General features: G+C 35.3%; 1 protein-coding gene and 1 pseudogene across 5 annotated transcripts in view; one reads left to right on the forward strand and one right to left on the reverse strand.

Annotated features, from left to right (window-relative positions):
- Nucleotides 1-10,472, forward strand: part of SNX14 (sorting nexin 14) — a 68,244-nt gene extending 57,772 nt beyond the window's left edge. For 3 of the 5 annotated variants that reach the window (XM_024733708.1, XM_024733713.1, XM_024733709.1), the window contains exons 21-29: nt 264-375; nt 2,712-2,752; nt 2,876-2,995; nt 5,430-5,553; nt 5,828-5,992; nt 6,170-6,265; nt 8,525-8,616; nt 9,288-9,344; nt 10,253-10,472. In XM_024733708.1, coding sequence (XP_024589476.1) covers nt 264-375; nt 2,712-2,752; nt 2,876-2,995; nt 5,430-5,553; nt 5,828-5,992; nt 6,170-6,265; nt 8,525-8,616; nt 9,288-9,344; nt 10,253-10,291 — 846 coding nt within the window. In that variant the 3' untranslated portion in view covers nt 10,292-10,472. The remainder of the gene's footprint in view (nt 1-263; nt 376-2,711; nt 2,753-2,875; nt 2,996-5,429; nt 5,554-5,827; nt 5,993-6,169; nt 6,266-8,524; nt 8,617-9,287; nt 9,345-10,252) is intronic. The other 2 variants (XM_024733710.1, XM_024733712.1) reach the window with 1 other exon arrangement.
- Nucleotides 10,473-10,622: 150 nt separating this feature from the next.
- On the reverse strand, nt 10,623-12,723 carry LOC112392162 (3-hydroxyisobutyrate dehydrogenase, mitochondrial pseudogene; annotated as a pseudogene).
- Nucleotides 12,724-13,583: the final 860 nt, after the last annotated feature.

Here is a 13,583-nt window from a genome sequence, read left to right on the forward strand (position 1 = left end):
ATGAACTTTTCTAGGGACGCCTAGCTAGCAAATGGAAGAGCAGAATTCAAACCCATTCATGTGTGACTATAGAGGTCTTACCCTGTTATATGATGCTATTCTTTCTATAAATGTGCTTTGTTATTATTCTGAGTGTGAAATAGCCTTTGAGGATTTAAAATTGTTTTCTTGGTTAAAAAAATCATTTTAATGTAGTTTTCATCACTCTTCTAGATTGTTAAAACTGTTTTTCCCCCCCTTTTTTTCTGTTTTTGTTCATCAAGAAACTTCTGCAGCATCCAGAATTGAGTAATAGTCAACTTCTGGCAGATTTTCTCTCCCCCAATGGTGGGGAAACACAGTTTCTTGATAAGATACTACCAGACGTAAATCTTGGTAAGTCAATTTAAATAATCATATAGAAGAGGATAAACTGAAAAGAAAAGAAGCAGTATTTTCAGATTAATTTAGAAGAATAATTTATAGAGCGAAGCCATGTATCAAAACTCTGAAGGACTTCTTATATACTGTTAATGGGAATATAAATTTGAAAACCACTTGTAACTTTAATGGAGTATAATCTATAAAAATATTGAATCACTGTGTTGTATACCTGCAAGTAATATAATATTTTAAATCAACTATACTTCAATTAAGAAAAAAAGGAAAACCACTTGGAAAAACAGTTTGGTGTAAAACTGAATGACCCAGCAGTTCCTCTCTGAGATATACACTCTAGAGAATCTTGTGTTCATATTTAACAATGTTCTTAGCAGCATTGCTTATAGTAGCCTAAACTGGAAATAATGCAGATGTTCATCAGCAATAGAGTAGACATAAATTATAGTAGTTTCACAAAGTGAATACTTAGAGCAATGCATACCCATGGCATGTAGCTGCTTGGAACAGTGTTGATAATCTTAAAAACATGATGTTGAATGAAAGAAGCAAGAGGCAGAAGAATGTATGCAGCATGATTCCTTTTATATAAAGTTCAGTATAGACTAAGCAATAAGATAAGCTGGAAAAGTTTGAATAAAATTGTTAAATATCATAATGGAAGAGAAGCAGTATTTCTAAACATATTTTATATAATGTCATCTTAAGTATATATAGAACTAAATGAATAAATATTACAAGTGGGCATTTGGCTTTTATCTGTATCTCTCCAAATTTTTTTTTTTTTTGCGGTATGCTGGCCTCTCACTGTTGTGGCCTCTCCCGTTGTGGAGCACAGTCTCCGGACACACAGGCTCAGCGGCCGTGGCTCACAGGCCCAGCCGCTCCGTGGCATGTGGGATCCTCCCGGACCGGGGCATGAACCCGTGTCCCCTGCATCGACAGGCAGACTCTCAACCACTGCTTCATCAGGGAAGCCCTCTCCAAATTAATACATATAGTTGAGCCAGAATATTTGGTGTGTGTCTTATCGAGGGAAAATGTGAGAACATTTGTATTTGGTTATACATAATGTTTAGGAGATAGAATTGGGTAGACCTGGTTACTGACTAGGTTTGACTGAAGAAGAAATGATCAAAGAATAATAAAATTAAAAAAAATATTTCAGATGTGGAAAACACAATATATTGGCTTCAAAATGTTTAAAAAGGCAGAATTAAAATGAATAAACACTTAATCAAGTCTCCAAAATAAAAAAAAAATGATGATCCAGGTTTCTGTTTATACAACTGGATGAATGCTGCTACTTGCTGAGATATGGAATAAATTTAGAGTAGTTCTGAACTTGTTGAGTTTATAGAATCCAGTTGAGGAAGTTTTATAAGGTAGGAGAGGCCAGGAGAGAGGCACAGAATAGAGATTTGTATGTTATTTGAAATCAGATTGAGCAAAACATTTGGCTCAGGAAGAGCATGTAGAAGAGAGAAGCACAGGATGCAACACTGTAATTCAAAGAACTTGGGAAATTCTGAGGTGGGAGGAGTAATTTATGGAGGTACCAAAGGAGAAATAGCCTGGTGAGAGGGTTGGAGGTTTGCATGTTATAAAACAATCTCTATGTTATTTTTCATTAACATGCCTTTTGCTATTGCCATTAGAGTCTACTTTTTTCTAAACTGGACTGAAAGAAATTTAAGTTATATTAATCAACTTTGACTGATTTTTACAGTCATTTCTAAATGCTTGAGAAAATCTCGTGATGTTTGATATTTTATAATAAAGGAACCTGGAGATACGATCAAGACAAAATTCTGGCAAACAGGATTAGAATATATATTCTTAATCTAAAGCTGAGAATGCAAACTATTCAAATAGCCAATTTAAATAGTGTAGCAATTTTTAGAACTTCTTTTTCCTTTTGACTAACTTTTGCATACTTTTAGATATCTTTATTTATTCACCATTGCTTAAAATGTTTTGAAAACATTTCAATGGAAAATTTCAAATATACACAAAAGTAGAGAGATTTGTATAGTGAACTCCTTATCCCTTCAATAGTTATTGACACTTGGCTTGTTCCAGCCCTTCACCTGCCTCTCACCCCACTGGATTACTTTAAAGTATCCCAAATGTTGTATCTATAAATAGTTAAGACTACCTAATTTATTGTAAATTTTTGTTAAGCGTGAAATGGTCAATTATAAATTTTTTTTTTACCATTTTGCTTTTTACTTGGCTGTTTAGTGTTTTAAATTACCTAGTAAAGTATTTATATGAGCAGTTATGAGGTATATTATGCCTTGTTAAAATTAATATTTTACTTTTAATTGCAGGGAAAATTATAAAGTCTGTTCCTGGAAAACTAATAAAAGAGGTGAATAACTGATTTTTGTGCATTCTATAAAATGATAGTTATAAGCATATTTAAATAGCAATAAATTTTAATGGGTTATATAATAAAATCATAATCTTGGTTTTTATACCATGATCTCCACAGAAAGGTCAGCATTTGGAACCGTTCATCATGAATTTCATTAATTCTTGTGAATCTCCAAAGCCTAAACCAAGTAAACCAGAACTGACCATTCTCAGCCCTACTTCAGAAAATAATAAGAAGGTACTGTGCATTGCCTCAGAGAGGCATTAAGTTTGAAGCTGTCCTACTTGAGATGACTTTTCCATTATAGGGAGAATCCTGTGTTAATGCAATGGATGGGACTTTATATTTTCCTTATCTGGAAATTAATTGTACAATATAAGGAGTATATGTAGTTGCTTCGTTCTTTGCTTTAAACGGGGTGGGTTTTTTTTTCCTCTTTATAAATTAATTTTATTTATTTATTTATTTTTGGCTCTGTTGGGTCTTCGTTGCTGTGCGCAGGCTTTCTGTAGTTGGAACGATCTGGGGCTACTGTTCATTGTGGTGTGCGGTCTTCTCACTGTGGTGGCTTCTCTTGTTGCGGAGCACGGGCTCTAGAGCACAGGCTCAGTAGTTGTGGTGCACGGGCTTAGTTGCTCCGCGGCATGTGGGATCTTCCCGGCATGTGGGATCTTCCCGGACCAGGGTTCGAACCCGTGTCCCCTGCATTGGCAGATAGATTCTTAACCACTGTGCCACCAGGGAAGCCCGGGGTAAGTGATTCTTTAGAAACTGTATTCGTAAACTATCATTCTGTATTTTGGGGAATTTTTAAAAGTGGTTTTCTTAAGCTGTAAATCACCAACTTTCAGTAATCAAGGAATTAATTGCTATAATATGTTTATTTGCTGGTATTATGTAATTTTAATGGCTTATAAAATAGTTCATCGATTCATTGAACAAATACTTTATTATGTGCCTGCTATGGAGAGGCACTGGGAATATAAAGATAAGTTACCTGTCTGAAAGAAGCTTAGTTCAGTGCCAGAGTAGGACCCAGTATGGGGAGCTATGTGAGCTCAAAGAACAGTTCCCCTGCCCAAAAACAAACCCTTCATTTTGTTTATTACTATAAAGGGTATCTTTAATTTTTTTCACTTTATAGGTTTATTATTGGTAAACAGTAATACGGTTGATGGTTGTATATTAATTTTTAATTCAATAATCTTGCTAGACTTATATTAATTTTAGTAACGTATCCATTAATTCTTTTAGATTTACACATGCAAATGATGGCAGTTTTCTTTCATTCATGGCTAGGACCTGCTATACAAAGGGAATGGTTGCAGTGTTTCACCATTAAATAACAAATAGTGTAGCTTTTTTTGTAGAAATCCTTTATGAGGTTAAGGAAATTTAAGTCCATGTTTATAGGTGTACTTAGCCTATAATTTTTCTTTCTCATTGTATCCTTGTCAGGTTTTGGTATTTCTATTTGCTGGTAGAATTATAATTGGAATTATTAGTGCTTTAAATAAGTGATAACCTGTTAATAGTCATTTAGGCCTCAAGTTTTGTTTGTGGGAAGTTTTTTTTTCTACAACCAATTTAATTTCTTTTATGATTATAATATTCTTCAGGTTTATTATTTCATGAGTCAGATTTTGATAGGTTATGTTTTTAAAAAAATTCTCCCATCTTATCTAAATTTGAAAAATTTTGGCCTGAAGTTGTCAATAATATCCTTTTTTCTTTTTGTTTTCTCTGACATCTATAATTATGTCCCCTTTTATTCCTGACATTTTTTGTCTTTTTCTTTCCTTTTCCTTTTTGATCAATCTTGCCAAAGCCTTTTTCCATTTTATCATTTGGTTTTGTTGGTCTTTTCTATCAGTTTAAAAAAATTGTTTTAGATTTATTTATTTATTTATTTGGCCACACAGCGTGGCTTGCAGGATCTTAGTTCCCCGACCAGGGATCGAACCCAGGCCCTTGGCAATGAAAGCACAGAATCCTAACCACTGGACCACCAGGGAATTCCTTATCAGTTTTTGTTTTTAGTTCCTTAATTTCTGCTATTTGATTATTATTAATGATAATAGACTTTTTTTTTTGGCATACTTTTGGGGTAAGTAGGGCTGAGATTTAGTTGCATTTTAGCATTTTTGCTATAAGTAATTCTTCATATCTTGTTTTTGTCTGATATATTAGGCCTTTCTGAGCTTTGACTACTATTGTCCAAATAAACTTTGCTTAAAGCTTAATGTTCACCTCTAAACATCCTTTAATTAAATAATGATTTATAACCTTTAAATCATGTTAGAATTAAAATTAGCTATTACTGATGTTTTTATGCATCTTTATATAGATATGTTCATTTGCTCCTTTTGGTGTAAAAAATCAAAGGGGTTCTTTATAGATAATGAATTTTCTGTTATATCTAAAATGAAAGTAGATTTTTATTTAATATTTTGGCCCCCCCAAAATATTGTATTTTTAAATTCAATTTTGGGTGTAAATGTGGAATTTTGGGGGCAGATCTTAACCTCTCTGATATTGTAGGGTTTTTAAAAATATTATCTTTTGATTGGACAAAGTTTAAACGCCTTTGCTCTGTATCACTTTACCCTTAGTAATTATTATCAGCAGGTGTAATGAACTATATTTTTTATTATTTCAACTTTTACTTTAGCTTTTCAATGATCTGTTTAAGAATAATGCAAACCGTGCTGAGAATACAGAAAGAAAGCAAAATCAGAATTATTTTATGGAAATGATGACTTTAGAAGGAGTCTATGATTACCTGATGTATGTAGGTAAGATATCTGTGGTTACTGTTAAAACCTGTTTCTCATTCATGTATTATATTTTTTCTGTGATGCAAATTAATGCTCTTGAGTATTGCCCCATTATAATTTTTTTTAATTGAAGGTACTTTTTAAAATAAGAATTCAATGTATATAATTGATCTTGAACATATTAAAGTTATTAGTGTTTACAAATAAAATATTGACCATTTGTATTTTTTGCATTGGAAAATGTTCAGACATCTATTTACCTTAATGAAGTGTTCTGTGTGATCCTTCTCAGGACGGGTGGTCTTCCGGGTTCCTGACTGGCTTCATCATCTCTTAATGGGAACTCGAATCCTCTTTAAAAACACCCTGGAAATGTACACTGATTATTATCTTCATTGTAAACTAGAACAGTTATTTCAGGAGCACCGTTTGGTTTCACTCATAACACTTCTCAGAGGTTTGTATTTTCTCATGTGTTTGTTTCATGTTTTGAGTACTCTTAAGGATTTTAATTAGACCTAAAAGAGCGAAAAGTCTTGCTTTTCTTTGCTTTATTAGTATTTCTACCATGAGGAAATACTTTGTATATAATAGGTGAAAATTCCAGCAAATGTTTCTTTTTGTCTCTTTTTAGATGCTGTATTTTGTGAAAACACTGAACCTCGCTCTCTCCAAGATAAGCAAAAACGAGCAAAACAGACTTTTGAAGAAATGATGAATTACATTCCAGGTAATGTAATATTTAAAAAGTAGTTTAATATAGATTAGCACTCTTTTGAGGTCATGATGTATAGTAATTATTGAGGCTAATTTTTACTGTGAGTTTTAATTTTAGAAATAGTTACAGAAACCAATTAAAATTAACTCAGTTAAATAAAATTTGGTTTTTATGATGTTAGCACTAAGAACTTTAAGGTAAGGCTGTTTCTACTCACACAATAGTCGGATTCTTTCAATTACTTAGAATCAGACTGATCAGACTGATCAAAGTGATAGGTTTGTGGGACGGTTGGAGTCCTGCTGCCCAAGCACTTCACCAGGAGAAGAGCTAAACTAGTGTGTGTGAGTGAAAGGTCAGAATTCATTCATTCATCCCAAGTTTATTGAGCACGTTCCATGTGCCAGGCACTGTGCAGAGCGCAAGGGATATAAAAATCGTACTTGGGTAGCTCAGTCTGGCAGGAAGGTAAACATACAAACAAAACATACATGTGATTATAGAACCATGTTCAAGTTACTTAGAATCTCAAAGGAGGAGGGTGATCCCCTCTCTTATAAAGGAGGTAGGCTTGGGCCACTAAATGAATGAATGGTAGTAATCTCTTACGGAGATGGGAAACATGAGGAAAAAACATCACGAGGTCAAAGCAGAGGATATTTAGTTTAGGACATTTTGAATGTGAAGTGCCTATACATTATTCAGGAGGAAATGTCTAGTAAGCAATTAAATATCCAGGTTTGGAAATTGGAGGAATGATGATATAGGATAAAGATATGGGAGTCATGTGTGAGTGGGTAATAATACCTGGGGAGAAAATATAGAGTAAGAATGGAAGGTACCTTAGAGAATTCTCATCATTGAAAAATGAGCCTCTGAATGAGCCTGCTGCTCTGTGTGAAGACAGTTAAGTTAAATCCCTGGTCTGAATGTGAAAGTGAACCACAGCTGTATTTGAGTGAATCTTCTCTAGGTATATAATGAAGTAATTTCTTTCTTCTTTTTTATTATAGTGACCTTTAGCATTTACAGTATTAATAACAGTCTTCGTTTTAACAACATGGAAAGCCAGTGAATGTAATAATTTCTTATTTTGCTCAGGCACGAATTTGAATCACATCTACTTCAAGACTTCCATTTGGGAAGAAGTAATTTAGCTACTGAGGACGATTAGCATGCTTTCTGTTGTCCTCTACTCATTTCTTCCTTAGTGATGAAGAATCTGAAAGGATCATTTATTTTTGTCCATTATGCTTCATGCATATTAATTGGGAAATTCTGTGTAGTATTGGTGAATTAAAGGATTCACAAAGATGCATAAATATCAAGGATCTACTAAACTTATTATAAATTGAATTTGGCTTTTGCCTCTTAGGGTTAGATTTACCTTATAAAAGCAAACATAAAATGAGAATTTTCCATGAACAGCATTAAGAGTTTCATTATGATCGGAGTGGAAAGGACAAATATTTGAGCACCTTGTTTACTTAAGAATAATTTTATTTTCCTGCTTGGAGGAAAACATTCAGCACAGATTTTAATAAGGACTGACTCTGTGGTAGTAGGAGTGATACATGATAGCTGTGTAGTCACACATGAATTGGAACTTTTGGGACCCTAAATTAGTGTGTAAACATTTTCCCAGAAGATTGTTCTGTAAGATAGTCAATACTAAGTATGCAAAAAGTACAGAAATAAAGTGGTCATATTCATTGAAGAGAGTCTGTGTTCACCATAAAATTAAATTAATTATTAAAAATGTTAAGATATTCAAATATTATGAAAATATAGAGAGTAAAAAGTAGAAGCCATCCTGTCCCCACTGTGCAGAAGTAGCTACGAGCTCCCGTTTGGTGTTAATCCTCACAGACAGTTTTTATGTATCTCTATACATGTATGTACAAATGTATGTGCATAATTTTAGCATTTTATTTTGTTTTACTTGAATGGGATAATAAAATATGTATTATTTTCCAACTGTCTTTTATCACTTAATAGTATAAACAGATTTCTTTACTGCAGCATTCCCCAGAGCTTGCAGTATGCATTGTGCATTGTGAATCTCCCAAAGGAGGATTCCCAATACTGCATTTCTTGACCACAGAACCCTTTTTTCCAAGAGCTTCTTGCCAGAACACTGATTTAGGAAATGCTAATTTACAGTTTTTGCATAATACCCGGGAAAGAGAGTGGAGATTTTGCTTTATGATCCAGTAAATGATAAGTCACTTTATAATATAAAATTGTTTCACATGTGGCTTTCTTGTTTAGATCTGATAGTCAAGTGTATTGGTGAAGAAGCCAAGTATGAAAGCATCAGACTTCTTTTTGACGGTTTACAGCAGCCAGTTCTCAACAAGCAGGTAAAATTCATTAAAGCAGGTTGACTAGTGTTGGCTAGGTTTAGCAAATGACACAGTAGGGTGTCTGGTATATTATTAACTGTGAAGTGATGCTATACTAAAGGAAGGCAATGTAATTCAAACATACGGATAGGAAAAAGTATCTTTGTTAATAACTCTCTTTTGCTGAATACCTTTTTTTCTTTATAACATGAACTGTTTTGATTTAAAATAAATATATATTCACTATAGAAATTTGGAATATACTAAAAATTCATGAAAAAAGTAAAAATTTAAATATCAAGAATTCCATCATTCATTCAGGTTACATAGAATAACCACAGTTAACATTTTACTGTTTATAGTCTGTTACATAGCCCGTTGAGATCTTAATACAGCTACAATTTTGTATCCTGCTTGTTTTCTTTAAAATTGTTGTTACATATAAAATGTTTAACGTAGAATGAATTATGAGGAATAATAGTAAAATGAATTCATGTGTACGTAAAACTCATCTTTAAAATAGAACATTATGGATACTATTGAAGCTACTGCTTTTGTGCTTGTTTTATATTGTCAGTTTTATTCCCTGCCTTCCCCTTTAGCGGTAACCATAGTGCTAAATTTGTGTTTATCGTTTTTATGGGGTTTTTTTGTCTGATGCCTTAAAAAATATTTTTTTGGCGTTTTAGCTGACTTATGTTTTATTGGACATTGTGATACAAGAACTGTTTCCAGAGCTCAGTAAGGTAACTGAAAATCAGCAATTTTTCTTTATGTTTTTAGTGATATGCTGGCATTTATTTTAATTAGAGACATAAAAATTAAGGAAACCCTGTGATTCTGATCATTTTAAAAATGAACACCCTTATTTTCTTCATTCAACATGCTCAAACATAGAGTGGATTTTGGGAGATAGGAGCTGAATAGCCTCTGCCTTGACTTCCTCCTTTCCCAATTACAGTCAGATGGGGACACTATACCCTGTAGGGCCAGAGGAATGTGTGAGTTTACCTCCTAGCAGTAGGATGGGCCAAGCTCTGCAGGCTATCATCTGCAACACTGAATGCTGTGTAACTCAGACTTGAGCATTTTTGAAGCAGTTGAGCTTATATGAACCCAAGAACACAAAATGAATTGGAATTGGAGGATGCTAAGATTATTATTATATTGGATTTTGAGTTTTGAGCATTGTTTTTTACTGTTTTTATTTTTTGACCAATCTCTTTGGTCAGATGAAATAACTGTTCAAGGTTGTGATACAGCAATGAAATGTCAGTTTCATAGAGGAAACCAGATTTGGACTATTTACCTATTGAATACAAGTTTTCAAGTTATGGCAGTATTAAATGTATATTAAAACAGGGTGGCAGTTATGGATACTTTGTGTTCAGTTTACATGGGAATCAGTACCAGGAAACCTCCAGCTCTCTGCTTGAGACTTTATGAGGTCTGTCGCTATACCTTGCCGTTTTTCTTCTAAAACGTAAATAATTTCTTGTGGATACACACACACACACACACACACACACACACACACACACACAATATCTTAGGTTAGGATTTTAATACACTGAAACTGTTAGGCAATTTACAAATCAACTCTGGTTTGTTTGTTTTTTTTCTCTTCTATTAAATAGATTTCTTTTTAATTTAGGTACAAAAGGAGGTTACCTCTGTGACGTCCTGGATGTAAACATTTGGATTTGGTATAGAATAACCAGTTGAAATGTCTGCTATGCTAGTGTAGTCGATATGTGCTGTTTTTTCTTTTACTTTTGTATATTCTTATATATATCATGTAATTCAGTGTCTGAAATTTGGATTTTGTTTGTTTTAATAAAGACTAACACGGACTTAATAATGATGAAAAGTGATTGGGTCTCATAGCCTCCTTTATGAGTTTTTCATAGCAAACAAGGGACTTCTTACTCTTGCTGGATGATTGGCAGGTTATATATAACCCTTTAGGGTGTAAAAACTGAGTACTTAAAGATATTCGTGTGATTCAATGTGTGATTGAAGTTGCATTTCATTGAACGTATATAGCTGTATTCCAAAAACTTATATAAACAACTTAGTCAAGTAGATTTTGGGTTTATGTTGTCTCTCCAAAAGAAAAATATGAATTAACTGTATTCTTTGAGGAAAGTTAAATAATTATTTTTAAAGTTTCATGTTGAGAATTCTACTGATAATTTCTTCCCATGATATGCTTTTCTCCTTCAACCATATTTGTCTTTCAAGAGTGGGCGTTCTGTGTTTGGTTATTGGCTGTAGTGTTCATTCAGAATATATTTATTGAGTTTCAGCCATGTATCAGGCACTGATAATGTGGGAACTCTAAATATAAGTTGGAAAACTAACCCATTTAATGGTACTATTCATGTATGTTTTTCAAAAGTTTGTAAAAATGGTCATTAGATATTGTAAATGTTTTAAAGGTTTTGCCAGTAGTTCTATTATTTTTTTTTAAATTATCAGCATAGAAATTTATTTGAATTCAAAATAATATGGTTATATTTAGGATAATATAATAATTCTCTAAAGCACATATCATCGTTGGCTCTGAGACAGTTCTAAAGATGTCATTCTTTTGAAGTCAAAATGTAGTAAGAATGTACAAGGAAGCAAAAATATAAAAAATAAGTTTGCTAAGTATTGGGAGTTGTTATAAGAGGGGCACACCAAGGTAATGTAACAGAGTTCAAGTTACATAGCATGCAGCAAGGAGTTCTCTTGCTTTACCAACTCCTGGAAAATGAACCAGTAACCTCAGAATGCAAGAATACCACCACTGGGTTAGCAGGACAAACTTTCTGAGGGACACAGGGAGTAATTCACTATACTTACCCTTTCTCTAACTCCTTGCCTTACACCAATTTCTTTTCTTTCCTCCAGGATAGGTTTTATCCCATGGAAAAAAAATGTGGTTTTATTTGTAAAGTGGAGTAAATAATATCCTGATTGAAGTAGGCAACATTTTAACTGACAATGCTTAGGAATCAAACTTTTGAGAAAGGTCAATCAACTAGCTAGCAGAGACCATCAGTGGCTTGCAGAAAAAAAAAATTCAGATAATATGTGTTTGCTAAATAGATAAAAAGAATAAGCAGTTAAAAATGGGTGGAAAATCCCAGGGTTTATTGTGACCTAGACAAGCAGAAGCAGACAGGTGACCTTTGATTAAGCCCATTTACTTGTGGAGTGAGCTGTGAGGGGCTCCAAGATAGAGTTTGGTTTCCAACCGTGTCCACAGCGAAAGGGCAAACTCAGAACATCTCGTCTCACAGAAACTGGAACATGGATGAGAAGTCTTTTTTGGAGTAGCCCTTCGAGCACATCATCCTGTAGATCTGATGGGCCTGACTGCCCAGAAGGATTGGGCTCTTCGTGCTGGCAGCAGAGTCCTGTGCTAATCCCAGATCCTTAGCCATGAGTGTTGTTCTGAATCCACCCTGATAGTGATTAGCCAAGGGAACTCCATCCATCACCCCAGGTACAGGATTATAAGTGTCACTTGACCAACATTATCCTGAGCTCATATTTAGGATTTTAGCCAAGAGTTTGGGGTCAAGCCCTACCTGATTCCCGAATGCATAGCTGCAGCAGTCCCAGCCATACTGATAGCTAACAGCAAGTTGTTGCAGATCTTCGCAGCCTGCCCAGTCCCAGCAGCTCCACGCCACGCCACATTGCAGCCCACGCACCCTGGCAGCTCTTGGGCAGCAGCAAATTCTTCTGCGACTCCTCCCACCGTAAATGTGAAGCTCCCAGACCGAACAGCTCCCACACCACCAGAAACAGGGGCATCCGTGAAAACTGCTCCCATTTCCTCAACTTCTTTGGCCAATTCGTTCAAAACCATAGGATCAACAGTAGTGGAATCTATTAAGAGTGAGCCTTTCTTCACTTTTTTTTAGAATTTCATTTGCTCCAGAACAAGCTTCTATCGCATCGATGCTGGTGGGCAGCATTGTAATAATTCTGTCAGCTTTTTTGGCTACATCTGCTGGGGAAGACACTACCTGTTCACCTGCATCTAGAAACTCTTTGCATGCATCAGGGAACACATCATAAATAATGAGTGGATAGCCATGTTTCATGAGATTTTTTTTTTTTTGCATTACGCGGGCCTCTCACTGTTGTGGCCTCTTCCGTTGCGGAGCACAGGCTCCGGACGCGCAGGCTCAGCGGCCATGGCTCACGGGCCCAGCCGCTCCGCGGCATGTGGGATCTTCCCGGACCGGGGCACGAACCCATGTCCCCTGCATCGGCAGGCGGACTCTCAACCACTGCGCCGCCAGGGAAGCCGAGATTTTTTGTCATTGGATTCCCCATGTTGCCTACTCCAGTGAATCCAACTGGAGTCTTGGAAGCCATTGACCTAGAATACACCGCTGCAAGGCTGGCCACTGCTGGTTGCTGCCGGCAGCTCCAGTACCGGAGGCCAGAGGCAGCTCCACGGAGCCGTTAGGAGGCTGCTATGCTGCCCCCGCCCCGCCTCCCACGGTGACCTCCGAGGCTCCCAGCTCACCTACTGGCTGTTAGGGTGCGTGGTCTATTATCTTTTTAATTGCTTAAAAGTTCTAGACTATGTATGAATTTCTTTGAATCGGTGCTTTACTACCAAGCCTTAAACATTTACTAGTTTCTCAGGGACAGGTGGGAAATTAATCAGTCTAATTCTTCACATTTAAAAATCCATAGCATTTTATTATTTAAAGTGTCACGGTGAACTGGAAAAATAAAATATGTACAGCCCTTTTATGCCATCCTCACCCACTTTCCTATAAATTGTGGTATTTTGTTTATTTAGATGAGAAAAAAATTCTTATGAGTGTATCAAATGGCCTGGGCTACCATGATAAAATACCATAAATGGGGTGACTTAACAGAAATTTATTTCTCACAATTCTGGAGGCTGGTAAGTCCAAGATCAAGGTGCCTGCAAGGTAGGTTTCATTCTGAGACCTCTTCCCTTGGTT

Source organism: Neophocaena asiaeorientalis, unplaced genomic scaffold (genome assembly GCF_003031525.2).
Source record: "Neophocaena asiaeorientalis asiaeorientalis breed wild unplaced genomic scaffold, Neophocaena_asiaeorientalis_V1.1 scaffold248, whole genome shotgun sequence".
Taxonomy (NCBI): Eukaryota; Metazoa; Chordata; class Mammalia; order Artiodactyla; family Phocoenidae; genus Neophocaena; species Neophocaena asiaeorientalis.